General features: G+C 52.5%; 2 protein-coding genes and 1 long non-coding RNA gene across 5 annotated transcripts in view; 2 read left to right on the forward strand and 1 right to left on the reverse strand.

Annotated features, from left to right (window-relative positions):
* LOC109552729 (H-2 class I histocompatibility antigen, Q10 alpha chain-like) lies at positions 1-17,233 on the forward strand. 3 transcript variants are annotated; one of them, XR_012331021.1, is made up of 9 exons: positions 1-365; positions 4,135-4,242; positions 9,411-9,671; positions 11,107-11,382; positions 13,763-14,032; positions 14,151-14,246; positions 14,572-14,604; positions 14,783-14,926; positions 16,557-17,233. XR_012331021.1 is itself a non-coding variant. In XM_033853764.2 (8 exons), exons 2-8 carry the CDS (start codon positions 4,194-4,196, stop codon positions 14,845-14,847), a joined length of 1,050 nt encoding a protein of 349 aa, XP_033709655.1. In that variant the 5' UTR covers positions 2-365; positions 4,135-4,193; the 3' UTR covers positions 14,848-17,233. The 3 variants fall into 3 exon arrangements, 1 of the variants encoding a protein (XP_033709655.1); XR_012331020.1 differs by having other exon boundaries at positions 2-365; positions 14,783-16,101; XM_033853764.2 differs by having other exon boundaries at positions 2-365; positions 14,783-17,233.
* LOC117311683 (uncharacterized) overlaps positions 10,672-26,357 on the reverse strand; it is a 26,504-nt gene continuing 10,818 nt past the window's right edge. The window contains exons 2-4 of the long non-coding RNA XR_012331022.1: positions 19,779-23,716; positions 11,095-11,266; positions 10,672-10,914 (exon numbers count right to left, since the gene is read on the reverse strand). This is a non-coding gene — a long non-coding RNA (uncharacterized lncRNA). The remainder of the gene's footprint in view (positions 10,915-11,094; positions 11,267-19,778; positions 23,717-26,357) is intronic.
* The window catches only part of TRIM52 (tripartite motif containing 52), a 4,288-nt gene continuing 1,509 nt past the window's right edge, over positions 23,579-26,357 (forward strand). The window contains exon 1 of the mRNA XM_019951174.3: positions 23,579-24,379. Within this exon, the coding sequence (XP_019806733.1) occupies positions 23,579-24,379 (801 nt within the window). The remainder of the gene's footprint in view (positions 24,380-26,357) is intronic.

The following is a 26,357-nucleotide window of genomic DNA, read 5'->3' on the forward strand; positions in this document are numbered from 1 at the left end:
AAGGACCTGAGGGGGGGCCCCAGGGTGCGTGCGGTGGAGCCGCAACCAGAGCCCGGCCGGAGCCTGAACCTGAGCCAGGGCGGGGTCGCAGCTGCCGCGGCCCTGGGGGCACTGAGCGCTCTCCCGCCCGGACCCCGGCGAGGGACGCGTCCTACTGTCGGACGGCGGCCGGCGTTGGCACGAGGCCCCTGCCCCACAGCTGAAGACGGATTCCACCGGGACCGGCACCCTGGGGCAGCGCGTGAGGCTGCCGATCAGGCGGCCGCAGAGTCCCGGGAGTGCGCGGGACCGGCAGTCGCCGCTGCCACCACCGCTGCTGCTGCTGCTGCTGCTGCTGTCGGGACTGGTGCGGGAGGGCGCAGCAGGTAACCGGGCGGAGAGGTGTGGGAGCCGGGGCGGACCCCCAATCGTCCCCCAGCCTCGCGCCTGTGGCGGTGCTAGGGAGAGATCCACCAAGAACGCGGAAGCTATTCTGGGTTTTGGGGAGGGGGCCGGATGGTGAATCGGAGAGCTGATCCAAGATCGCAGGGGTCGCTGAGCCCCGGGCTAGGCAGGGCCCCTGTTTTGCCGCCTCCCATTTCAGACCCCTGATCGGACTGAGCGGTCAGGAGGGTGGGGACCCCGGGGACCCAGCCGACGCCACAGCTTCCTGGGGGTCCCTTGGCCTCTCTGGAGGACGCCGCTCGCGCTCACTTCCCAGGGCTGGGTCCTCCAGGAAGGCCCTGGGGAAGCTCCGTGGAGGCAGGAACCTGAGCGTCGCCTGCACAGCCTCCGCCTGCTAGCTCGGCGAGGCACCTGCCCATCGCTATAGGTCTCCCTGGCTCCTTGGCGAGGTTCCCTCGGGTTGCCCGGGCAACCCCTTGTTGAGGTGGCGGGTGATGCGGAGCAACAAGGGTTTTTCTGACCTAGCGGGGAATTTCCATCCTTTAGCCATTTCCGTTCTGCGCGCAAAACTGCTGGGCCGGACCTCCCCCGGGATTCCCGACCGCTACCACCGAGCACCGCCCACCCTGACCGCACACATGCCCGAAAGTTTATTAGCACAGGCGGGAAGTGTCCACCATCATGGCAGTAATAATAGCTGATGTCCTTTATTCCAGGCTCTGTTCCAAGGGCTTCACGTCCAAGAAGCCATTTCGGCTCTTAGAACACACAAAATTTACAATTTACAGATTTAAAATAGGGCCCAGAGTGGGCGCTAGGTGGCAGCACTGGGATCCAGAGTCGGAGTTCTTAGATTTTTTGTGCTTGGACCCTGTCTCAGAATGTTTTTAACACAAAAAATGACATACATAGGATTCCAAAGGAACCCAGTTATGTTTTTATAAAGCTACTAAAAAATTTAAATAGAAATATAAGTTTGTGATATGTAATATATGTGCTTCTAAGTTAGTACATTAAAGAATGCATTAGATAGCAACAATTCCCAGAATTTGGAAGTAGTGAGGGTAAAGCATATTTCCAGGTGTCTGCAACAACGGTCACGTGATTCGAAAACATCTGTGGCTTCTATCAGAGACCAAAGCACAGGTTCTGCAAATCCTGCTGAGCTCTGTTACCTCCATTCAGCATGGGAGAAAGGCCAAACTTCAGCTAGAGGTTAGTGAAAATAAAGAGGTTACTTTTTCCCTCCAAGTTGAGGCTCCTGAACGCAATAGGATGCATCTCCAGGAGGATTCAGTCCTCAGCTCCCCATGGGAAACACTTGAAGGAGAATCACCCTGGATGTCTGGGCAGGAGATCAGGGGAGAGAATGGAGCCAGGGATGGGGACGAGTTTGGCCAGTGTCCCTGAAACAGGGACCCCAGGGGAGTGGGGCTGTGAACCTGAAAACCAGGACTGGTTACACTGTGTCTCTGGGCCAAGACTGTAACCAGCCCTGGTTCTCAGGTTCACACAGCCCCTGAGGATCCTTCTTACAGCTCCCCCCAGGGGTGATACAGGGGCGCATAGGCGATTCCAGTTCTGCGTGGCAGGGATGGTCATGGGTGTGTGTGCATAGACCCTGTAGCCTTGTGAGGGGAATGGTCAAGGCTGGCCCAGGGGGACAGGTCCCCAAGCCAAGGAGGAGGGAAGGAATGGAGGGTGACCCTGGTGCGTACCAAACTGTAGGAAAGAGATGGCACATGGCAGGGAGGTAGCTAGGCATCTCCAGCAAGGCCCCTCAAACACTCCTGGGTGCCAGGCTTTCCCTGCAGGAGGTGGGGAATGAAGAAGTGGATTTCAAGCGGCAGATGTCATGAGTCATGCAGCAGGGAGTTCTAAGCCTCATAGCAGCTTAGAATTGAATCCTATGACAAGGATTCAATTATTATCCCCATGGTAAAGATAGGGACCCTGAGGCTCAGAGAGGTTAACTGGCTACCCAGGGTCTCCCAGAGTCTCACGGCTCGTTAGAATTTGGGTTCCAGGCTGGCTCTGGAGCCCATGCTGCCTCAGGCAGAAGCTGAGGCAGGGAGTCCTGGCCCGGTGAGAGGAGATGGCAGAACTAATCCGTGGCCCTTGGGATCAAAGCTGTGAGAGACAGATTAAGTAGAGATAAATGATTACAAAGCTGGTTACTACAGCAAAGCTGGAATTAGGGCCTGGGGAGTGGGGGTGAGAGCAGGGTAAGGGCCGTACTCTTGGGTATCTGGCCTGGGCAACCAGGGGGCACCGAGACAGGAGCAGCATCAAGGGCAGGCTAGGGGAGGGACTGCAGAGGCCAGTCCTATAGAACTTCAAGGGCCATGACCACTGAGACTGCTTCTGGTCTCCCTCTTCCCTTTTCCACCCTCCTCCTCATGTGACTCTGCGTGCCCTTGTTACTCTGCCTCCCCCTTCCTGCACTCCATCTCAGGTTCATCCAAGCCAGGGATTCAGGGTCCCCTCCCTGCTGTCCACAGCCACACCCTTTCTGTGGCCCAGACCTTGCCCTTGAACTCCAGCCCATAGGACCTGACCCAATTTGGCCTCAAGGAGAAACTGAGGCACGAAGAGGCAATCTAGCCCTTTTTTTTCCTCCCCAGACTCATCTCTTGCATTTGTAGTCGTCCCTTGACCTTGGTTTTCCTGAACACACCACACTCTTTTTCATTCCAGGCATTCCCATGTGCTAGTGCTTTTGCCTAGAGCAGTTCTCAAACCTTAGAATCACCCAGAGGGCTTGCTGAACTACAGAAAGCTAGGACCCACCCCCAGAGCTTCTGACTCAGTAGGGCTGGGGCCCAAGAATTTGCATTTCCCCGGGCGAGGCTGATGCAGCAAGTTCTGAAACTACACTAGACTCACACGAGCCCAACATTTCCTTCCCTCCTCACGCACCCTACTGCCAGGTAACTCACACTGGTGAGGTCTCCTCCAGGTTTCAGCCTACAAGACCCCTGGCCTCGGCACCCTCCTGCCCCAGGATGCCCCCGGCACCTGGTACTTCTGCTCCCCGACACTTGTCAGCCCCCACTGGCCTTAGTGGATCTGCTTGTGTAATTGCTCGATTGTCCCCTTCCCTGCCAGACCTGAGCTCCCTGGGGGCTATGTCTGTCTCTCTGTCCCCACACACACCCCCACCTGGCTCAGTGCCTGGCTTGTAGTAGGTGCTCAATAGATGTTTGTCAAATGAGTAATATTGCAAGCGGAGAGAGGTCAGGGCTGGCACAGCTGAGCAGGTGGGCAGGGCAGAGCCAGGAGGACCTGGGCAGCACATGAGAATCACCTGGGAGTTTTCAACGCCCGCCAGTGTGCAGCCCTCCCTTACCCCCAAATCTACTAAATCCATATCAATGGCAGGATAGTCAAAGCAGCGTTGGGCAGCCGGATGGAGAACCTCTAGCAAAGCCCAGTCCTGGTTTCCCTCCTCTCTAAGTGGGAACAATCAAGACCTGCCTCACAGGAATGCAGGGAAAACACCACGAATCAATACTTGTAGAGCTCAGGAACCACGCCTGGCACCGAGGCCCAGACCTCAGCCCTGCTGGCTTTGTGCCTGGGTGCTGGGGGGAGCTTCCAGCCACTCCTGTGGCAAAGGCCCCACATCCCTCTTCCCTTTCAACGTGCCTCTCATCGTCATTCCATACTATCTCTCCCAGCAGACACAAGGATGCGTAGGATGTTTATACCTTGAGATTCATACTTCCCTTTTCCGTTTCTCCCTTGCAGAGAGTCCCTGGGGGCTGCCCTTGGTGGCCGACAGCCCGGCGGCCAGGGCAGAGGTGGTGATGGCAGAACTGGCAAACCTGAAGTTAGAAAAGAAGCCATGGCCTACAGGTAAGATCGTGCCTATCTGCTGAACAAGGGGTAGGATGGTGGAGGCCAGGAGCCCCCAGTCTGCAGGAGGCCGTGTGCACAGTCTTGGAATCTGGTATACTGTCTTAGGGTGGGGGAACTCTGCCAGGGTAGAGGACACAGAGGCCAGAGCCTTTGGAGGGTGTCCCAGGGGATGAGACCTGACCTCCAGTGAGCTGGCCCCTCACTCAGTCATCTTTCCCCACCCCCGACTCCAGCTCTCTCCTTCCCACGGCCACCTCTCCCTTCGGAATAGGAAAGCTCTAAGACTAAGAAGATGAGGTCTCCATGCCTGTACTTCTTCCTTATTTTCATTATCTCACCGAATGCTCTAGCACTCTGGAGCAGGTCAGTTAATTGCACCCACTTACAGATGAGGACACCAAGGCTTGGAGCTGTGAAATAACTTCCTCAAGGCCACGCAGCTAGGAACTGGCAGTGCTACGTGGATTGTGGGGGAAGTGAGGCAGATGCACAAAAGTCTCCTGGGCAGAGTGGGAAAGGGGCTGGCCTCCTCCCTCCTCCACCACAGTCAGAGAAGGTAAAAGGCTGGGCCAAAGCGGGTGCAGGACTGCTCCTTGTTGGGGGCTGGCCACATGGCCCAGTGACCAGGAAGTGGCAGTGGAGGGGGTCGGGGGTGGGAAGCTGATGATACAAACAGGCCCTGAAGCAATGATGGGCATGTAGCCACTTCCTTAGGCCATGTCACAGCAGGAGCAGATCCCCCTGGACGCCTGCTGTGTGTCCCCCACTTCCTCCTGCCATGGTCCCACAGTGCGTGGCACTGACCCCCCAGCCTGGCAGGTGGTATCACCTCCAAAGCCAGGAGATGGCCTCCTTCGGCTTCTTTTGCCACACTCTGCAGCCCAAGGCATGATGATCCCTCCTGGGCCCAGTTAGCAAGTGGGAGTCTAGTCCCAGCTGAGACGGTCCTCCTGGGGAAAAGATGGGAATGGCAGGATGTGAGCCCCTGCAGAGAGCCGGCTGGGCTCTCAAGACCATCTGGCAGGCAGAGCAGAGAGCAGTGGGATTTTCAGAGAGGAAGGGATGGCAGGCGCCTCCCTGGATACATGGGAGGCGGTACCTGGAAGTCAGCTGAGGGGGTCACAATCATGAACTTGCCCTAAAAGCAGGTCCTTGACTCTCAGGATGCGTACCAGATGCCAGGACGTAGGCCATGGTGAAGCAGTCCAGGGCAGAGCAGATGCCAGGAACCAGAGCCCTCGTGGCAGGGAGGGCTAGGCCAGAGGGCTATATCCAGGCCATTCCAGACACCATCTGGACAAGCCTGGGAAGGATTCAGAATTCAGCCCCTTCTTTCACCCCTACACCTACTACACTGAATCACACCATTTTATTTTTCCCCTGCATTCTTGCAGCAGCCTCAGAACACCCCAAGCATGCTCCTGCCTCAGGACCTTTGCACTGACATTCCCCTCTGCAGACCTGGAATTCTGTCTCCCAGATCTTTACATTCTGGTTCCTTGAGTTCTTTAATAGTTTCCTTTCTGGGAAGGGCTTCCCTGCCCATTCTATCTAAAATTTTCAACTCCTCCCCTGATATTTTGTATATCTCTGCTTTATTTTTTTCCCTCAGCACTTATCACTATCCAGCCTACCATACATTTTACTCCTTTATCTTGCTTATCCTACAGTCATGTAAGCTTGCTGACAGCCCGCACTTGGGGCTCTTTGGGTTACCCCAGCATCACCAGGGCCTCGGAGATAGCCAAACGGTAGGTGCTCAGAAAGTACTTGCTGAGTGGGGCGGCAGGGTGGGCCCTGCTGGGCCATATGATCTAGGCTGCCAGGATGAGCAGAGCTGAGCCATCTTAAATTGCAGCCAGGATGGTGTCTTCGGAGGGCAGAGAGTGGAGAGATGCCATGGGGAGGGGCCTTCTCATGTGTCCCCAGCCACTCAGCGTCACCCAGAAGTGGGTTCAGAATCTGGGTGCGCAGTCTGTTCCTGCCTTTCACTACTGGTGTGAGCTTTGCAGGTGGCTTTGCCTCCCTGTGGCTCAGTTTCCCCATTTGTCCTAGATAGGTACAATAGTACCCTCCTGATAAAGTTGTTATGAGGATGACCTGGCCAACATCTTATAAAGTGCTCAGGACAGGGCCAGCCCCTAAGTGCTTTAAAAGTGTTTCGTAAATTTTAAAATATATATATATATATATATGTATATTGATCGACTTCCCTTCATTTTAACCAAAAATAACTGGCCACTAAAGCAGCTAACATTAATAAATAGTAACATTACATAGTAAGCAAGGTCGTGCACCTGCCCTAACAGAACGACCAGGTGTGTGTTGCTCCCTTTCCCACCAGGCCTGACCTCAGGATCGCTTGCTCTTTCCTGCATTTTCTGCACCTGGGGAAGAGCACATCCGTCCCTTCACGGCCTCTTTGCTTAGGTGATGGGAGCACCAGGGTTCCTGGGCCTCTACTTCTGTGTCCCTCAGTCTTTGGCACAGCTTTCAGAGGATGTCCTTGCTCCCAGATGGTGCATTCTCCTCCCTCTCTCTCTCCCTCCCCCCTCCACTACCCTCCCCCGGCCCCGGGACTCACTGGCCACCAAACTCTCAGGACCTAATGGGCTTCAGTCGAATACTATCTGTTTCCTGTAGCTGCTGTAACAGATGACCACAGCTTGGGGGCTACAAGCTACACATTTCTTCTATTTCAGTTCTGGAGGTCAGAAGTCCAAAATGGGTTTCACTGGGCTGAAATCAAGGTGTTGGCAGGGCCGGCTCCCTAAAGAGGCTGTAACGGAGAATCTGTTTCCTTGCCTCTTCCAGCTTCTAGAGCTGCATTTCTTGGCACGTGGTGCCTTCCTGCATCTTTCTCTTCTCCATCTTCACATCACCTTCTCCTCTGACGTCATGGACTCTCCCTCCGCCTCCCTCTTCTAAGGACACATTAGGGCCCGCCTAGACAATCCAGGATAATCTCTCCATCTCAAGATCCTTAATTTCATCTGCAAAACTCCTGGTACCATATAAGGTAACATTCAAAGGTTCCAGGGATATCTTGGGGGGCCATTATTCAGCCTACCACACTATGCTTCCTGAGCTGTGGAGACAGAGGCAGGACAGGAAGCCCAGCTGGCATGGCTTCCTCACCACCCAGGAGGCCAGCAGCTACCCAAAGACACAGGATCTTTGCCCTCCCTCACTTCCAGGGCAGGTAGAGCTGCTGCAGATCAGAGCCAAGGAGTGGGTGGGTCACCTTGACACAGAGAAACCGTAGCCTCTGTTCTCCCCAACGCCTTTGTGCCTGTTCACAGCTGCCAGCACAGGAGCACACCACACTGATCTTAACTCAATGGTGTGCAAGCAAACAGCACCGTGAGAGAGACTCCAGGCATTTCCCAGGAGGCCCACACCAGCCCAGACCCGATGTTAACCCTTCACTCAAACACTCTTAACATGGACCCCTCTTGCCTCCCAGAAGGAGGTTTCTCCAGCCGTGAGAAGAGAACACCTCTTTCCTCAGCTTAGAAAAAGGCAGCGAACCCTGGGGAGAGAATCTGGGCTGCCCTCTTTCTAGTGCATGCCTTTGAGTGCTATACGTGGCCTCCCCTGGACCTCGGTTCCTTTATCTGTAAAATGGGGCCAACCACACTGACCTCTTAGGTTTATTGTAAAGATCAACTGAGGTAGTGAGTGAGGAGCCGTTAAACCAGTGCACACAGTGGTCATTCCCAAAATGGCAGCTGTGATTATTGTCACTGCGATTCATGTTCTTATTTTTTGTCCAGTTCAACAAAGGCCAGAAGTAAGTGCTCACTGTGTGCCAGCTGTGCTGCTAGGCCCTGGGGAAACAGCGATGACAGAGTCAGATGTATTGCCCACCCTCATGGAGTCCACAGTTTCACAGGGAGCACAGGACACTATTGAGACCCCTCTGAGGGACATCAGGCTGAAATCAGGAGGACTTCCTGGAGGAGGGGACACCTTACTGCAACCTGAGGAATGAGGAAACTGGCTGAGAGAAAACAGAGAGGGGAGTGCCCAGGGCAGAAGAAACAGCAGGTGCAGAGGGCCTGGGCGGAGTTCGGTGTGGCCTGAAATAGCAAGAAGGCAGTAAAAAAAAAGAGCTGTGAGTGGGGAGATGTGTTTGACTTCTCCTTTCTCACTTGAATGTTCAACCATTGAGCACCTACTGTGTGCCAGAAGCTAATCTAGGTGCTGGGGAAACAGAACAATCCATACAGGAATCGCTGCCCTTAGGGAGCTGACGTGGCAGAGGAGAGACAGACCATTAACAAGACAAACAAAGTGCATATTCTCTAGGAAGTGTAGTGCTATGGAGAAAAATAACAGAGACAGGAGTGTTGAGGGATAAAAACTTCTGAGCAAGAAGTTTTTTAAAAATTAGGTAAGAGAGTAAGCCAGGGATATCTCTGAGAAATGTGGCCTGAGTTTCTTAAGATACAGCATTTGTTTCAAGGATATCTCTGAGAAATGTGGCCTGAGTTTCTTAAGATACAGCATTTGTTTTAATAGCTTGAGTCAGGACTGGCTGCTAAGTAGATTTCATCTCCAGCACCAAGTTTAATTGATGAGTTGGCGCTTTTGGAGACATAGTAGAGGGGCAGCATTTGGACTCAAAGAGAAAAGAGATTGACTAGTAACGTCTGCTGTGGGAGCAGGAGGGAGTGGGGAATGGAGTCAAGATGCCACCAGCTTGGCGGCAGTGATTCAAGGTAAGAATGATGGCCAACCTTTCCCAGGTATGTCTGGGCAATGAATAATTCCACATAAATTAAGCTTCCAAACAACCAACTCTTAAAAAGAAATCTTTTTAATTTGAAATGGGAAACCAGAAAATCATACTTATTAGAGATGAGTATAAAGTATGAGTAAGTAGGCCCTGAGTGAAGAGCTGAGAAACTTTCTGGGAAGGAAATCCATAAGCCTTAATGCATGAACTTTGTTCTCAGTGTTTGACTGATTCTGTCTATATTTAAACTCTTTGGATGCCCTTATTTTTTCCACTGAAATTCCCAGTTCTTGCTGATAACGAATTCTCTGGATACGTTTCCACTGCCAACCCTACCCAGCACACTGACCACCCTCCCCCGACCCCCACCCAGTGCAGACCCAGGCAGTCCATGTGAGCCTGAGACCAGCCTGTGTTTCCACAGGGACACACTCGCTCCACTACTACTACCTGACCCTATCAGAGCCAGGCCCAAGCCTCCCTAAGTTTCTGGCTGTAGGCTACGTGGACGACCAGCCCTTCATCCGGTTTGACAGTCGTGTGGGCAAGGCTGAGCCCCAGGCCCCGTGGATGACGCCGATGGATGCCCAGTACTGGGAGACGGAGACCAGGAAGCAGGAGAAATGGGCGGAGGTGCAGCAGGTGGAGATGTGGACGGTGATGGGCTACCACAACCACAGCAGCGGTGCGTTGGGCGGACTCCCCATGCTTCACGCTCTGCACACTGACCCTCGAGGCAGCCATGCCCGTCATAGGGTGTGGGACAAGCTTCTGATACTTGGCTCTTCTCAGTCTCCTTCCCCCACAGCCAAGCAGGGGCCTCAGGGCCTCAGAATCAGGGCTTCAGCAGCCAGCCCACAGGCCAGTGCAGCAGGCCTCCACAGGAGCAGAGGGCCCATGATAGCTCCCCCTCTCCCCTTGGCTACCCAGGGTTCTGGACCTCAGCAGACTGGGAGAGGCTTTTACCTGCCTCACGCACCACCCTCAAATCACGCCTTCCCACCCAGGTCCTTAAGATGCCATCTCAGCTTCCCCATCTCAGCAGCAGCGAGCTTACAGCTACCACCAAGGCTGCTGCTAATTCTCCATAAAGTGCTTATGGAGCACAGCTCGTTCACACAATACCCTCCTGCTCTGTGGCCAGACACACCCAAATGACCAAACTAAAAGCCTCGGGTCCCCAGAGGCCTCAGAAAGAGTAGATATAGGGCTTCCCTGGTGGCGCAGTGGTTGAGAGTCCGCCTGCCGATGCAGGGGACACGGGTTCGTGCCCCAGTCTGGGAAGATCCCACATGCCGCAGAGCGGCTGGGCCCGTGAGCCATGGCCACTGAGCCTGCGCGTCCGGAGCCTGTGCTCTGCAACGGAAGAGGCCATAGCAGTGAGACGGCTGCGTATCGCAAAAAAAATAGAAAGAGTAGATATAAAGGACTGAGCCTGGGAAGGGCTGTGCACCAGCCCAGGGCCCCCGGGATAAGCATGGCATGACGTAGTCTTAGCACTGAGGACATTATACACCCATAAGTAGTGTGGGATATGAAATAAGGATGTGTCTAAATATGAACTTGAGTGTTCATCCCACATGAGAGGCCCAGCAGGTTTCTCAGCCCAGGCTGCTTATCAAAATTACTTGGGAGATTTTTTTAAATAAACTTATTTATTTTATTTATTTATTTTTGGCTGCATTGGGTCTTCGTTGCTGCACGCGGGCTTTCTTTAGTTGTGGCGAGCGGGGGCTACTCTTCGCTGCAGTGCGCGGGCTTCTCACTGCGGTGGCTTCTCTTGTTGCAGAGCACGGGCTCTAGGCGCACACGTTTCAGTAGTTGTGGCTCACGGGCTCTGGAGTGCAGGCTCAATAGTTGTGGTGCACGGGCTTAGTTGCTCCATGGCATGTGGGATCTTCCCAGACCAGGGCTAGAGCCCGTGTCCCCTGCATTGGCAGACGGATTTTTAACCACTGCGCCACAGGGAAGCCCCAGTTTTTGTTTTTGTTTTTTAAATGCTTGACACCCTGTCCCTCCACCCTTTGGAGTCCCCTCTGGGTGGTGGGCTTCTCTGTGCCTCTCAGGGACTTGACACCCCCGGCCACCACTAACCAAAGTCTTCTTACCTGCACACACAGGGATGCACAGCACTCAGCGCATGTTCGGCTGTGAGATCCAGGAAGACGGCCGCTACAGGGGCTTCTGGCAGTTTGGCTACGATGGGCAGGACCACCTGTCGCTGGACCTGGAAACCCTGAGCTGGGTGTCAGCTGAGCCCGTGGCCATGCGGACCAAGCACTGGTGGGAGACAGAGCGCTGCTACGCAGAGTACGACAAGGCCTACCTGGAAGGCCCCTGCCTTGCCTCTCTGCACAGATACCTGGAGCTGGGAGGCCAGAGATTCAGCCGGAGAGGTAAGGCCCACCCTGTGGCAATGCAGAATGGCCCCATGCTCCCATTGTCGAGAGCCATCCCATTTGACAGAGAAGCCTTTGCGGGGGGAGGGGGGTGAGGAAGCAGGCAGTGTCCCCCTGGCTCAGACAAGCCCACTAGGACCCAGAAAGATGGCCAGCTAGCCAACAGCTTTTTCCTGCAGAGGAGGAAGAAAGCCCAGACCACAGGCCTTCAAGTGAGGTGGAGTGGGGAGTTGTGGAGCCTCCCCTGTCCCAGTGTGGTCTTGGAGAATAAACCCCCTTTTTCTGGGCCTCATTTTGTTCATCTACAGAGCGAGTGGGTTAAACTAAGTGCTCATAAAATCCTTTTGGGGTTTAACATCCTTTGGCTCTGCTCCTTGGGAAACAGACCCCAGGCCCCAGGGTCTGCATCCCTCACCACTTCCTGGACCACTGGGGACTGCCAGGGAAACTGAAGCCCTCTGCCCCTCTCCTCCCTCATACCCCTCATGCTAAACATGCTCCCCAGACTCCAGGTGCATCGCAAACTTCTCCTGAACCCAGTCAGCAGGGCTGGAGACACAAGGGCTGGGATGGACACTAGGGAAGGTGGGTGCTTTGGGGTGCCGAGGGTGAAAGCCTCGTGGCTGTGGTGGTCAGGGAAGCTGCTGGGGGTGGGGCTGATCAGAGCACCCAGCACACCGTGATGTCTGGTGATTGAGCAGTGGGATGTGAATCAGTTGAGGTAATGGGGAGGATATTCCTCAAAGGGAGGCCAGGACAGGTAACATCAGGAGCAGAAGATGTGATTATGAGAGCAGAGCGTGGTGGTTCAGGGCTCAGGCACTGGAGCCTAGCCTCTAGATACACAGCTCAGCTCCAGGATTTGCTGGCTGTGTGCCCTTGGGCAAGTTACCTGCCCTCTCTGTGCCTCAGTTTCCTCATCAGTATCATGAGGGTGGCAATAATACCTGCTGCCTCCCCAAAGCAAACATATTGGTGTGCGTTAAATAAGTAGTGTGGAACTCTCATTCAGCACCAGGTGTTGTCTTCTGTCCTTCACCTGGTAGATTAGTCAGGATTCTCCACAGAAACAGAACCCACAGGATGCATAGAGAGAGGAAAAAAGAGATGTGTTCTAAGGAGTTGGGTCACATGACTATGGAGGTAGAGAAGTTCCAAGATCTGCGGTCAGGAAGCTGGAGTCCCAGGAAGAGCTGATGTTGTAGTTCCAGTCTGAGACCAAAGGCCTGAGAACCGGGAGAACCAATGTGTAGTTCCAGTCCGAATGCTGGAAAGTTCGAGACCCAAGAAGAGTCAGTGTTTCTTTTTTTTTTTTTTTTTTTTTTTTTTGCGGTACGCGGGCCTCTCACTGCTGTGACCTCTCCCGTTGCGGAGCTCAGGCTCCAGACGCGCAGGCTCAGCGGCCATGGCTCACGGGCCCAGCCGCTCTGCGGCATGTGGGATCTTCCCGGACCGGGGCACGAACCCACGTCCCCGGCATCGGCAGGCGGACTCTCAACCACTGCGCCACCAGGGAAGCCCAGTGTTTCATTTTTTGAGTCTCAAGGCAGGAGAGACCCGTGTTCCAGCTCAGTAGTAAGGCTAGAGGAGCTCCCTATTACTCAGCCTCCTTGTCCCGTTCAGATCTTCAGCTCAGTGAATGGGCTCACGCACACTGCAGAAGGCAATCTGCTTTACTGAGTCCACTGATTCAAATGTTAATACCACCCAGAAACACCATCACACACCCAGAAAGATGTTTGACCAAATGCTTGGGCATCCCGTGGACCAGGGAAGTGGATACAGAAAATGAACTATCACCCCTGAATTACGTCATTTGGAACTCGAACTCTGAGCGGAAGGAATGATGAAGGAAGGCCTTGAGCGCTGGCAGAGGGCTGTGGACCAGAGTCAGACTGGGCTTCATGGCCAGGATGTCCAGCTCCGGAGCCCACAGTCATAACCATTCTCATTATAGGGTCAGAGAAGTATCATCCTTCTTGCCCTCACTTAACAAAGTCTTATTAGGCACCTCTTGTATGCAGGAAGTCACAGGGGGAAGTATGTCAAGCCTCTGAGAAAACCCTAGAGTCTCTGTAGGGAGAAGGGGGAGGGTCAGTCTAGGGCCCAACAGCCCCACCCAGGACCCTCCTTGGAGGTTGGGGGCAGGAGGTCATATCCCCCTCATGGAAGTTCCCGGGACAGTGCCCTTCTGGAATGGTGGGCAGTGGGTTGTCCCTGCTTGCAGCAGTAATTGGGTGCCTTCCCCGGAGAGAGACCCTGTCCCTATTTCCTTGTCCTCCACCCTGGAGGATGCGGGAGGAGCCCGGGATTAAGCATGAGGGATGGGCAGAGCGCAGGCACTCAGCAGCCTTCCTCGCTCCCCCTCTCCCTGCAGAGCCACCCACAGTGCGGATAACAGAGCACTCGGCCAAGGATGGCGGCACCATCCTGAGGTGCTGGGCCCTGGGCTTCTATCCACACAACATCTTGCTGAGCTGGTGGCTGGGGGAGAAGGAACTGGACTCCGAGTGTGCGGAGACACGCCCCAGTGGGGACGGCACCTATCAGACGTGGGCGGCTGTGTGGGTGCCGGCGGGGAAGAAGGCCCAGTACACCTGCCGCGTGCAGCACTCCAGCCTGAACCACACGCTCACTGTGTCCTGGGGTGAGGAGCTGGGGCTTGGCCCGGAGCGGGTGAGGAGGGGCTGGGGAGGGCCCAGGGCACCTGGAGACAGTCCCATGGACTGGGGGTGGGGGGGCCCCTTTTCTCTGTCTTTTCTTAGAGTCCTCTCATCCTGGACTTACTGCTGTGGTTATCTCCCTCATCCTGGTCTTGCTGGTGGTTGTTGGTGGTGTGACCTTGACCAAGTGCATTCAAGGTAGGTGGGGAAGAAACAAAGGAGTGGGAGGCCCTCTGGCTGGTCCAGCCTTATGGGGAAGAATGCTGTGCTCCCATCCCTGCAGCTAGAACTGTTCCCTCCTGGGGAGCAGCAACTACTGCTGAGGTCCTGCCCCCTGTCCCCCACCTGTGGAAAAGCCCAAACGTCCCCACCCCACAGCTGCACACCACCCCGAGGACCCTGCAGATCCCACAGTCAGGGGACACCACTGGGCCTGACTTTGGGAAGGGCCCAGAGCGGGAGCGGGAGGGAGAAGGTGGGGACACACCACCCACCTCCTCTCTTGTGTTCTCTTTCCCCACAGCCAGAAATAAGGAATCTTACGAGCAAGCCTCAGGTGACTGTGGGGTGGACCGGTTGGGGAGAGGAAGCCCCAGGTGTTCTCAAGCATGGCGGGGATGCCTTGGAACTCAGGATGGGGGCGGGGCATGGGGTGGGTGCTTTCCCTGGCCTCAGCCTCCTGCCCCATCCCACCATCCTGGAGCCGGGGTCACCTCCCTCCTTTCTCCCTGCAGGTGGAGAGGACCCCCATAATTCCCAAAGCCCAGCAAGAGCAGGGGCTACTCCACTCATCTGCTGACTGAAGGTCACCGTCACAGATCAAGGAGGTGTTTTGTGGGGTGTTTGGGGACCTGAAGGCCCCCGGCACTGGCTGGCTGGTATGAAATCTGACTGTGAAGGGCCCACCCCACCCCGAAACTGAGGCGTCCTCACCCCTAACAGTCTTGTTACAAGTGGTCTGTGCCACTAGGATGGCTTTGCCATCTTCCTGAAGTCCTTTTAAAAGTCTAATTATTTCCTGTTCCGGGGACGGGGAGAAGGGCAGTAGTAATTCCTCAGATTGTTTTACACGTGACAGTTTGCAGAATGGTTTCATGTTAAGTGTAAATCCCACTTGAGCTTCTCAGGCACCCTGTGAGAGTTTGGCTATGTTATTCTCATTCCCACTTCCCGAACGTGAAAACCAAGGGTCTGGGCAGTCAGGGAAGAACCAGAACAATAGTCAAAGAGTTACAGGGGCAGCATCCTTCATGCACCTGCTAGCGTCAGCAAGAAATGGCTGAATGCCTGCCTCATTTATAAGCGTGTTCTTTTATGTATGTCTGATCCGCTTTTGGGAAGATTCGAGTGTTGGGGCTGTGAGGGTGTAGGGGAGGCGGCAAGGGTGGGAACATGTGTATGTGAGGGTGTGTGGGTGTGTATGTGTGAGGGTGAGAGGATATAGGGTGTATGTGAGGGTGAGTGTGTATGTGGTGTGTGGGTGTCCTTGTGTATATGAGGAGAAGCTCAGAGAGACAGGTGCCTGGGGGCCTGTTCGTTGGTCCCAGGCAGCTGGAGGATGAGAAACAACACAGGCCATATTTTCCATTATTTCCTGTCCTTTTGAATGATTTGAATTTTTGCAATAAGCACGTGTTACTGTTACAATAAGGGAAAGACCCCTTTTCGCTGTGTCCTGTGGAAATGCTTGTGAAGGATATGTCTGGAGAAGGCCCAGCCTCACCTTTGCATCTTCAGTGGACCAGAAACCCCATGTCTCCTCTGTGAACAAGAATCCAGTCTCACGGCCATTTGATGTGCTAAGGGGCTGGGACTCCAGAGCCCTGGCAGAGAGAGGGAGTGCTCAGAAAGGACACAAGGCCAGACCCCTCCCAGGGCACCCTCTGCCTCCCCTTCAGCTGACCCCAAGGTGTGACAGAGCCTCCTGTGGGGACTTTTGAAACCTCCGTGTCTGCAGCCCTGGGAGGCTCCAAGCCTGAGGATGTGAACGACTGTAATACTAGAAAAAGATTCAGCCTGCCCTGGTGGCCTGCAGGACCTCAGCAGTGAGCTTGTAATTATCAGATTGTCCTGAAGATGTGTCTTAAATGTCTGTCTTTCTCAGTGATGTTGTCATGTTCCGTATACGCTGAGCAAACCACATACTAAGCAGGGTTCTGAGCACTGTACTGTATACTAAGCTGTTTAATCCTCAAAGCACACCTGTGCGGGAGAATTAATACTCCTGTGCTGCAGGTGAGGAAACTGAGGCCCAGGGTCCCGCAGCTGGTTCATGCCAGAGCTGGGATGTGAGGCCAGGTAGTCTGGCCACTGCACCAAAAGTCTCAATGACAACTGTGCTGTTCTGTAAATAGGCAAGCAAGTATAGGTCTGCAATCCCTTATCTGCAATTCTGAAATCCAAAAAAAACACCAAAAGCCAGAAGTTTCTTCCTAACTTTGTCATCATAACTTGACCTGGGGGACTTTCCTGGTGGTCCAGTGGTTAAGGATCTGCCTTCCAATGCAGGGGACATAGGCTCAATTCCCGGTCGGGGAACGAAGATCCCACATGCCGCGGGGCAACTAAGGCCATGAGCCACAACTACTGAGACCGTGTGCCACAATTAGAGAGCCTGTGCACCACAACTACTGAGTCTGCTCGCTCTGGAACCTGCCCACCACAACTAGAGAGAAGCCTGTGTGCCACGAGGAAAGATCCCGTGTGCCGCAACTAAGACCCAACGCAACCAAAAATAAATAAATAAATATTAAACTAAAACTAAAAAAAAAAAAAAAACTGACCTGGGAGAGAGGTGGGAGGAAAAACAAACAAAAAAAAAACCTTAAAGTGAAGTCAGGTTCTGTGCTTCCACTGCAGGGGGCGTGGGTTGGATCCCTGGTCGGGGAACTAAGATCCCATATGTCGTGCGGTGTGGCCCAAAAAAATAGTGTTATTCATGCTCATTTATTCTTCTAGTGCGCCTTTTCACAATTTTCCACAGAAATATTGATCTGGGGGATTATGGGGCGTCACCCCAGACCCCTCTGGTAGTATTATGTAATATTCAGCATCCATACCTGGGTAGCTTTCTAAAGCCCAAAGAATTCTAAATTCTGAAATACATCTGGCCCTAAGGGTTTCGGGTAAGAGATTATGGACCTGTATTAATAAGGTTTTGCAGCAATAAACATGTTTTATTTTTACAGTTGTCTGACTGGTGAGACAAGTTAGGAAACGGGGCAGGTCTGGCCCCTACAGATAGGAGGCACAAGTGCCCAGGTGGACCCTCAAGGTTCCCTCAGCCCTGGATGCACTTAGGTCCTCCTGAGCAGAAGTGAAACATTCTTCCCTGGGGAAGGGGTAGAGGCAGAGTGTGTTTGGGGAGAAGCAGATTGGAGGAGGCTTCTGGCCAGTCATTCTCTCTTTGAATTGGTACAGCTGTGTCATCTTTCGGTACCCTACACATATCGCCAAGGCTTCACGCTCCTCTACACACCTCCCAGACCCACCTCCTCAGCTTTGGTCCTGCCCAGCCAAGTGTAGACCTTAGACTGGCAATTTGCATGGCTTCTTTGACGCAAGGGCATTGAATATTCAGGGAGCCTTAGATAGAGGGTCCGGCTTCTATAAGTGCAAGCCCTGGGCAGAATGGGCCGGAAGTTCCCATCCAGTTCTGTGCTTCTCTGTGTCTAGGACCCTGAATACCTCTGGGGCCGCGGGATTATAGGACCATCCCTCCAGATGAGGAAAAGGGGCAGAGAGGCCATGGACTGGAACAGTCCCACAACAGCCCCTACAGGACAGTAGCAGGGCCCCAGGCACCTGCCACCCAAAGGCTACAGTCATTTCGCTCTTCCATTAGCCTCACTGGCTACTTGGTTTAGAAACTACCAGAGGGCAAAGGCCGAGCAGTCAATATCTGTCCTGGATATCCATCAGCAAACCCTAGTTTTTGCGCCTCGCAGCCTTTTCCTGCTGGCTTTCCTCACCCTCTGTCCACTCGGCCTCCTGCCTTCTCACCAGAACACGACATCTGCAAGAAGACCTGGAGCTCCGGGACCAGGGGACTGGTAGACGGAAGTGCCTGAGGTGAAGGGACAGCCGCTACGCCTACCCTGGCCTGGGGGCCCTTCCTCCCCCTTCCTGAGTCCTACTAACCCTTCCCTGCTGAAGCAGCCCTCACCGCAACTTCGCACCCCAGGCAGAACCTACCAGCCTTTATGCTGCCAATGGCGCCACCGTCGTGACGTTCAGGAAGTGTCTGCTCCATAACTGGGTTATGAGCTCCTCGGCAACTGAGCAACTTCAACTTTATTTTGTTTTAATCATATTTCCCTTAGAGGCTAGTTCACTGTTTTGCCCATGGAACCATAAAATACATTTTAGGGGAAAGAACCAAAAAGTATATAAAAATAAAAAATAAAATAAGAGATTTAAGACCTAAAGGGACGCTAAAGCATCTCTAGGAGCCCCTGATAATTTGACACTCTCACTACCCCACCCCGTCATGCGACTCCCCTCTGCTGAGGTCTTGAGGCCTCTCACATTACAGTCCTTCCTGTCCAGGCTGTGAGCTCTCTCAGGTGTGTCTCTCTCTTACCTCCCACCCCCTCCCCAACACAGATTGGTCTAAGTCTGGTGCACCTGCAAAAACGGAAGCAAAGGCAGATGCTTCAACTAGCACCCGCCAGCCAGGTAGGAGGTGAACCTAGGGGTCCTGAGTCTGATTCCACAGAGGAAGGAACAGGCCCAGAGAGCATGGCCGTTTCCCCTAACCCAGGCTTTACCCCACCCTCATTTTTGTTTCTCTGATTAGTAGCAGCTTGTCAGTGGTTTCAACCAAAGTCCGGGGCTATGGGCCCAACTGGACCAGCCCGGATGCCGGCCTCTCTCCTGGGTTCCTTCCGCAGCCACCCCTACCAGGTGAGAAACTTGTCAGCAGGGCACTGACTTTGCGTCCTGAGGGTACTGCCACAGACCTCTCCTGGGAACTGCTTCCCTCTGTCAGCCAGACCGGGCTGGCTGGGGCTCAGAATTGTGGGATCTCCACCCGAAGACCCACCTCTCGCTCACCCTGGGGGTAGAGTCCAGACTTCAAGGCCTCAGGCCACCCTGATATCCTCCGCACCCCCCTTTGCACAAATCTCACATGCTGACCACTCAACTGAGAAGTCCTGTCCCAAACCACAACTTTTCAGGGGCCACTATATTCAGAGCAGAATCTCTGGCTGCTCAGTGTGGCCTGGTGCTTTGTGATTATGTGTCAAATGAATGAAGGAATTCATGAATGAATAATAATGAATCATGGGTATTCAGTGAATGACATTAGAATCCAAACTCACCGAATGGCAAGCCTTTCTTACAAGCCATCTTCGATGCAGCCTCACTCCCCCGGTTACCCTCACTGTCCCAGCCATGCCTGCCCTCCCCCAAGGCCTTCCAGAACCCTGGAGACCTGGCCATCCCTGCCATGAGTACCATGATGAATAATGCAGGACGTATCCAGGGAGCCAGGGCCTGGCCAGATGGGAACATACGACAAAGGCCAACCGGAAGGCCCAGCCCTGGGCTGGTTGTTTTTTTCTCCTCTAATTTCCTAGCCCCTCCAGGCACCTTTGCTCCACAGTGACAGAGCCAGGACAGGGAAGAGACCCAGGAAGCCAGAGCTATCTGCACTGCAGCAGGGGCAGAGGAGAAGCTGGGCCTGAGTTTAAGGAAAAGCAAGGCTGACCCACTGGTCATACTCACTCTGTCCAGCCAGGACCTCTGGAATCTGACTGGGAGGAGAGAGTGCTAGGATGCTGGGGACGAGCCCGCGTCTTGAACCCAGAGGGGAGAAACAAGCCAGAATCGTAACATCAGAAGGCATTCTGGAGGTCCTCCATTCCAGCCTCCTAGCACAGGGGTCAGTAAACTTTTCCTGTAAAGTGTCAGATAGTAGATATTTTGGACTTTTGTGGCCACATACAGTCTCTGTCCTAATATTCACCTTTGTTTTCTATTTTTACAACCCCTTTAAAATTTAAAAATTGTTCCTTGCTCTTGGGCCTCACAAAAAGAAACTGAGGGCCAGATTTGCCAACCCCTGTGTGACCAAGCCCGTGCTAGACTGCCTCTCTGATACCTCTGATAAGTGGTCCCCAGTGTCTGTGTGACAAGTACCTGCCTCCTCACCATAAACTGGAATTTAATCATCTGCAGTTGTGTGGGGTTCTTCAGCCTGAAAAGGCTGATGTAAGTTTCCACGGATACATTTTCTGAAATCAGAGTCCTGAGAAAAACGCACTGGCAGCCACCACCATTGCTGAGCCCTCGTTCCTGAGTGCCCTCCGCTGCAGCTGTTTTCCCAGTGCCCCTGGGACAATGGCACCTGAGGCCCTGTGTGTGCCAAATGGTCTACTCCAACAGCCCACAGCTCCCAACTGAGTTCAGGAGAAGGCTAGCAGTCTTCCTATGAATAGAAGAGTGTGCCTCGTTGCCGAGGATGCGGAATTTGCAAGAGGGCTTAAAACCAAGCCTCCCGTATACCCTGATAAATAACAGCTAAGCCTCACAGCTGGAGGGAATCTAAACAAAGCCCCTCTCCCAGCTGTCACTCGGATTTGAGGAGACGTAATTCAGAGGAAAAAGAAGATAAAATAGGTATTGAACTTTACAGGTCTTTATTCACCTACGTATTCTTGATAATGGGTGTCCACTCTATGTTCCTTTTCGACAGTTCCTTCAGGATGATCCCACAAGCCTTCTCTCACCATCTTCTTCCACCCATTCCCCCTTGCTCTTTCTCCAGCTCTCCTTCCCACCGGGGCTCTGCTCCCTGGGGCAAGCAGAAACTTTTATAAGCAGCCCCCTCTTCCCTTGGTCTGCTCCCCAGCTCTTTGCCCACCCGCTTCCATGTGCAGGGGAGAACCTGCATTCAGAGATGGGGAAGTATTCCAGCCTTGAAACTCAGTTCCAGTTCTCATGGCTCACATTTTCCCCGTGGCTTCTCAGGGTCAGTCATGACCTCCAGAATGGTTCCCAGATTGTATATGGGAGTTTACTTGCTAGTTTTCTAACAAACACCACCAATAGGTGTCCCACCTTAGGCAGGTCAGACCTGGGTTTCAACTCCCTCCCTCTCCAGACAAAAGGCTCTCAGAACCACTAGCATGACAGGGAATTCCCTGGCGGTCCAGTGGTTAGGACTCCGAGCTTCTACTACAGGGGGCACGGGTTCGATCCCTGGCCAGGGAACTAAGATCCCGAGCACTGTGGCCAGGAAGAAAAAAAAAAACCTAGGATGACAGATGGCGTATTATTTTTCCCCTCAGCGTTCAAATCACTTGACCCTACTCAAAGTGGGAGAGAATAGGAGATAAGGGAGAGTTTCTTCTAAGGTTTATCTACTACAGGAAAGGAATATAGTGGCAGGTGATGAGGATAAAAAGATAACTGCAGTGGGCACTGTTCAAACCATTTTACAATTAATCCAACTTCACAACAACCCATGACGTGTGTGCTACTATCATCTTTATGTTGCAGATAGGGAAACTGAAGCACAGGGATGTTAAGAAACTAATCCAAGGTCATACAGAGAGTGACAGAGTTGGGATGTGAACACAGCCTGGTGCCAGCCTCAGGGAAGTCTCCTTCAGGAGATTATGCCTGGGCAGAGACTTGAAGGTTAATTAGGGATTATATCCAAGTGAAGCAGTGAGGTGAGAGCCTTCTAGGTGAGTGAACAACATGCCCAAAGACATAGAGGCAACAACTTGGCTTGAGTGTCAGACTTTCATCTCAGGTGAATGGTACTGGTGGCTGAAAGATGGACTTAAAATGAGGCCAAGTGACCCTTCAGGAAACTTCTTGTCCATTTGGAAGCTATGGGGTCAGATGTAGGCTGGAAGGAACAGAGATAGAGAAGACCTAGATCTGAGGAGATAAAAACCAGCAGGACTTGATGGTAGCAATTTGTTGGGTTCCATTTATTTACTCAGCAGATATGTAGGGAGTGCCTGCTATATGTTCAGCACTATGACAGAGGAGCTATGTGTATAATGTTGAATAGCACATTTGCCATTCTTGCTCTGTGGGACTTAAGAGTCCAAGCTTGGGCCCAGAGAGGGAAAGGAAGGGATCCAGGGCTCGTTGAAGTTTCCATTAGGGCAGGTGGAGTTCCTCAAACCAAAGTGACCAATTATTGAGGGGTGCAATCACTCCAACGGGTGTTGAACAGCATCTTAATGAAGTAAAACAGAACATATCAGAGGGACTTGAACGCCCTAAGGAAAAGAACAATTTCCCCCAATTTTGTTTCTGTCATATATGTGCAAGTCTGTATTGGATCAGTACTTGCAATGTAATTCTTACTGAGGGTCAAGTTAAAAAAAGAACAAAATAAACCTTGTGAACGTTGGGTGAAGGATGACCGCTCGCGTATAACTCTATACTCCTTGAAGGAACAATCATGCCTTACTCATTTTTTTGTTCCTATAACGTGGACAGATGAAAATGGATGGATAAATGGATGGATGGATGGAGAGATAGAGGGATGGATGAAAAATGAATGGTTATTTGGGTGGGTGGATGCATGCATGCATGCATGGTGAGTGGATGGTGAATGGAAGGATTATAAATGGAGGTAAAAAGATCCACAGGCGAAGCTGGTGCCTGCTGAGGGCAGGCAGCAAGAAAGGGGTGAATTGGTCTGAGGAAAGTTGGAAGCACCCAAGTCTTCACGTGAGATTCTTTGATCTCACCGCCACCCAACTGCGCAGTGAGCTCGATCCCGCCAGGTTGCTACAGACCACGCCCTCGAGCGCTGCAGCAGTGCAGACAGAATCCTCCCTACCACAAAGGCCTCTGGGTAGAGGGGCCGGAAGTGCACGAGAATACCAGAGGTCAGCCACCGCAATCCCGACCCTTTTGGGTCCATCTGGGGACGGGCTTTCCTGAGCGGCTGTTGGACCCTCTGCGTCTGGCTGATTAGAGCGCTCAGTGGCTTAAACTGATTTTCTCGCCGCCTCCACCCATTCTGACCAGGCCCTCTTTCCTGTCTGGGGCGGCTGGATGGGCTGCAGGGGTTTCCGGGGGTCGCGTCTCCAGTTTCCGGGGGAAACCATAGAGAGGTGGCCCTCCGTCCGCCCAGTCCGCCCCCTCCCGAGTGTGGGTTAACGCGCCTACGTCATTTTCGGTCACCTCTGGCGGGGTGAGGAGCGCCGGCTTCTGAGGCGGAAGCCGCCAGGTCAGGCAAACCGGAAGGGAGGCGAGAAACGTGAAGGGATCGGAGTTTGCACGCTGAGTCTCAAAGGGAGGTGGGGGCCGCAGCCTGGTTCCGCCCCCACTGCCTTCCGAGGGCAGCTGTGAGTTCGGGCCTGGGGCTTTCGCGCTTAAAGCTGGGGAGAGTCTGAGAGAGGGGCGCAAGGCTTCTCTGAGGGCCCGAGCAGGCAGAGCAGGGTTGGGGACAGCTTTGGATCACCAGCGTCGCTTGGAGGCAGGCCTGCAGGTGTGTCCCCCGCTTCTCAGCTGTGAGCAGACGCATCCATACGAACCGGCAGCGCGTTAAGATGGCTGGCTATGCCGCTGCTCCCAACGCCTCGCAGACCCTTCAGGAGGAAGCGGTGTGTGCCGTCTGCCTGGATTACTTCAAGGATCCCGTATCCATCGGCTGCGGGCATAACTTCTGCCGAGGGAGTGTGACGCAGCTGTGGGGCAAGGAAGATGATAAGGAAGTCAGGGACGAAGAGGAAGGTGAATGGGAGGAGGACGGCGAGGCGGTGGGGGCCATCGGTGGATGTGGCAACTCCATTCGAGAGGTTTTATACCAGGGGAATGCTGACGAGGAGTTGTGCCAGGACCAAGAGGGTGATGAACTCTGGGACGGTGACGGTGGCGTAAGGGATTGGGACAACGTGGATTATGTGTGGGACCAGGAGGAAGAAGAGGAGGATACGGACCATTACCTAGGAGGCGTGAGACATGACCTGAGAACTGACGTCTACCCAGAAGAGGAGATATTGGAAGAACACGATGAGGACGACCAAGAGCTGTATCCTGACACTCACCTGCCTCCTCCCCCGGCCCCTCCACGGCAGTTCATCTGCCCCCAATGCCAAAAGAGCTTTACGCGTCGCAGCTTTCGTCTCAACTTGCAGCTGGCCAACACGGTCCAGATAATTCGCCAGATGTGCCCCACTCCTAATCGAGGGAGCCAGGGGAATGATCAGGGCATCTGCTCCAAACACCAAGAAGCTCTGAAACTATTCTGTGAGGTGGACAAAGAGGCCGTCTGTGTGGTGTGTCGAGAATCCAGGAGCCAAAAACAGCACAGCGTGGTGCCGACGGAGGAAGTGGTTCATGAGTACCAGGTGAGCGGCATGAGGGAATGTGGGGATTTGAAGGGAGTGGAGGAGAAACCAGGGGAGCTGGGGACTTGGCAGTTGAGCCTCTTCTTCTGTGACAGATGGGGCACAGGGTGGAGACAGATGGGTATATGTGGACGAAGGAGACATTGGCTGCGGCTGACTGGCTTCTCCAGAGGAAACTGACAAAAGACAGTAACTGGGAGCTGACCACTGTTGTTACTCCCTTTCAATCTACCGAAGTATAAGGGGGTATAAGTGACAGACCCCCCACCCCACCCCCAGTACTTAATTTCCCTCTGATGTGAGTCCTGAGTCTATACCTGACCAAGACTCGGGGACCTTAATACATAGGAATGGAAAGCCACAGTACTTGTAGATAACAGACGTTCAGGACGTCAGCACAAGCAGTATCAAAACAGAGGACTAATACTGGTTAGACCAAAAATCCAGGTGTGATTCCTGGACTAATAGAGCAACTGGACACACCCACCCTCCCAAAGTCTGGGGTCACTTTCCCACCTTCAGTAGGGCCCATTTTCCCTGTAGAGAAAGGCAGAGGGCATAAACATCTTTGATGGTTCAGAATAAAACTCTTGGCCTGATCACTTTCCTTACCTGGTATTTTATCAGAGTGGAAGAAGTTAAGGATTTAGGATCAGATGACCTAGCTCTGCAATTTACTGTCTAATCTTGGGCAAGTCTCAACCTCTTAGCTTTACTTTTCCCTTAGGCTTGTTAAGATTAAAAGAGATCATATATGTGAAAGTATTTTATAAACCATAAAGCGCTGAACAAATGTTTCTTTAGTTTGACTTTCCTCTAGTTTCCTTTCATTTCTTTGGGTTCTGATTTGGTTAATACCTTGCTTTCTAGGCCTGATCTGAGTATTAGAAAATTGTCTCAATGACAGCATGAATACTGTCAAGAAGCCTAGATGGATGTGACTCCTAGCAGTACCCAAGGAGGGAGAGGTTGCCTTCAAGTCCATAAAAGTCTTATAATCAATAGCAACTGCTCACGTCTTAGTAGTGCTTTACAGTTTATAAAATGTATTTCCTCATGTTCTTCTACAGCAGTGACTTTCAAACCATAGATTTTGACCAATTAGTGGGTCTTAAAATAAATGGATTATGCCCAGCATTATTTTTAAATGAAACAGAAGAGAAAATATCAGAGTGCATGGGAGCACAGTAAGTATTGTTTTATGAAACTTTTAAATTATATGTACACAGGTGTATACTTGGTTTCAAAACACAAAACAGAACACTGCCCTACAGGCATTACATATTAGATAATATCATCACCCCCCATTTCACAGTAACTATTGGCAAGTGCACAGTTAAGACTCAAACCTTCACTACAAACCACTGCTAGTTCCATCATATTAATATGATTTAAGAATAAACCCTACTACCATGCTTTCCCCCCAGGGTAATAATCAAGTTTGCTTATAGAAGAAGCTATGTCCTATATTTCTGGGTTTTGGTACATTGAAGCTGAGGAGAGGAGGTAACCTTTCATTCCTCTGCTAGGATTCTCTAGAAAGGATTTTGAAAGCAAAATTTTAATTGAAAGCCAATTTAGACAAGAGAAAAGAGGTGGTCTTTTCATCTGGGGAGACCAGCTAACACTCATTTGAAACCTCAGAAGTTATTTATAAAGCACCTTAGTAAGTATAAACAGCAAAACCAAGTTAAACAAATAGGAGATAATCCCTTTCAAAATATGTAATATTTTTTTAAAAAATAAAACTTACTTTCAAACATATACCAGAACTTAGGTTGATGGTGTTACCAAACATAGGAGTTACACTGAAGACGTAAAAATTATGTAGGCTATGTGTAAACTGATATTAACTGACATAGTCCTTCATTCTTTATACAGTTTATAGTTTTGCCACTTCCTTTCATTGGTAAACATGCACCTTACAGTAGCATGATTTAGAATCATAGTATACAAAACTCTCACAATAGTTAGCATT

This window comes from Tursiops truncatus, chromosome 3 (genome assembly GCF_011762595.2).
Source record: "Tursiops truncatus isolate mTurTru1 chromosome 3, mTurTru1.mat.Y, whole genome shotgun sequence".
In the NCBI taxonomy this organism is placed as follows: Eukaryota; Metazoa; Chordata; class Mammalia; order Artiodactyla; family Delphinidae; genus Tursiops; species Tursiops truncatus.

Bases quoted from the DNA above. Each gene is read 5' to 3' on its own strand.
- LOC109552729 (XM_033853764.2), top strand. From the start codon at position 4,194: ATGGCAGAACTGGCAAACCTGAAGTTAGAAAAGAAGCCATGGCCTACA. The intron at 11,383-13,762 runs GTAAGGCCCACC...CTCTCCCTGCAG, and splicing joins CCAGAGATTCAGCCGGAGAG to AGCCACCCACAGTGCGGATA. The intron at 14,605-14,782 runs GTGACTGTGGGG...TTCTCCCTGCAG, and splicing joins ATCTTACGAGCAAGCCTCAG to GTGGAGAGGACCCCCATAAT.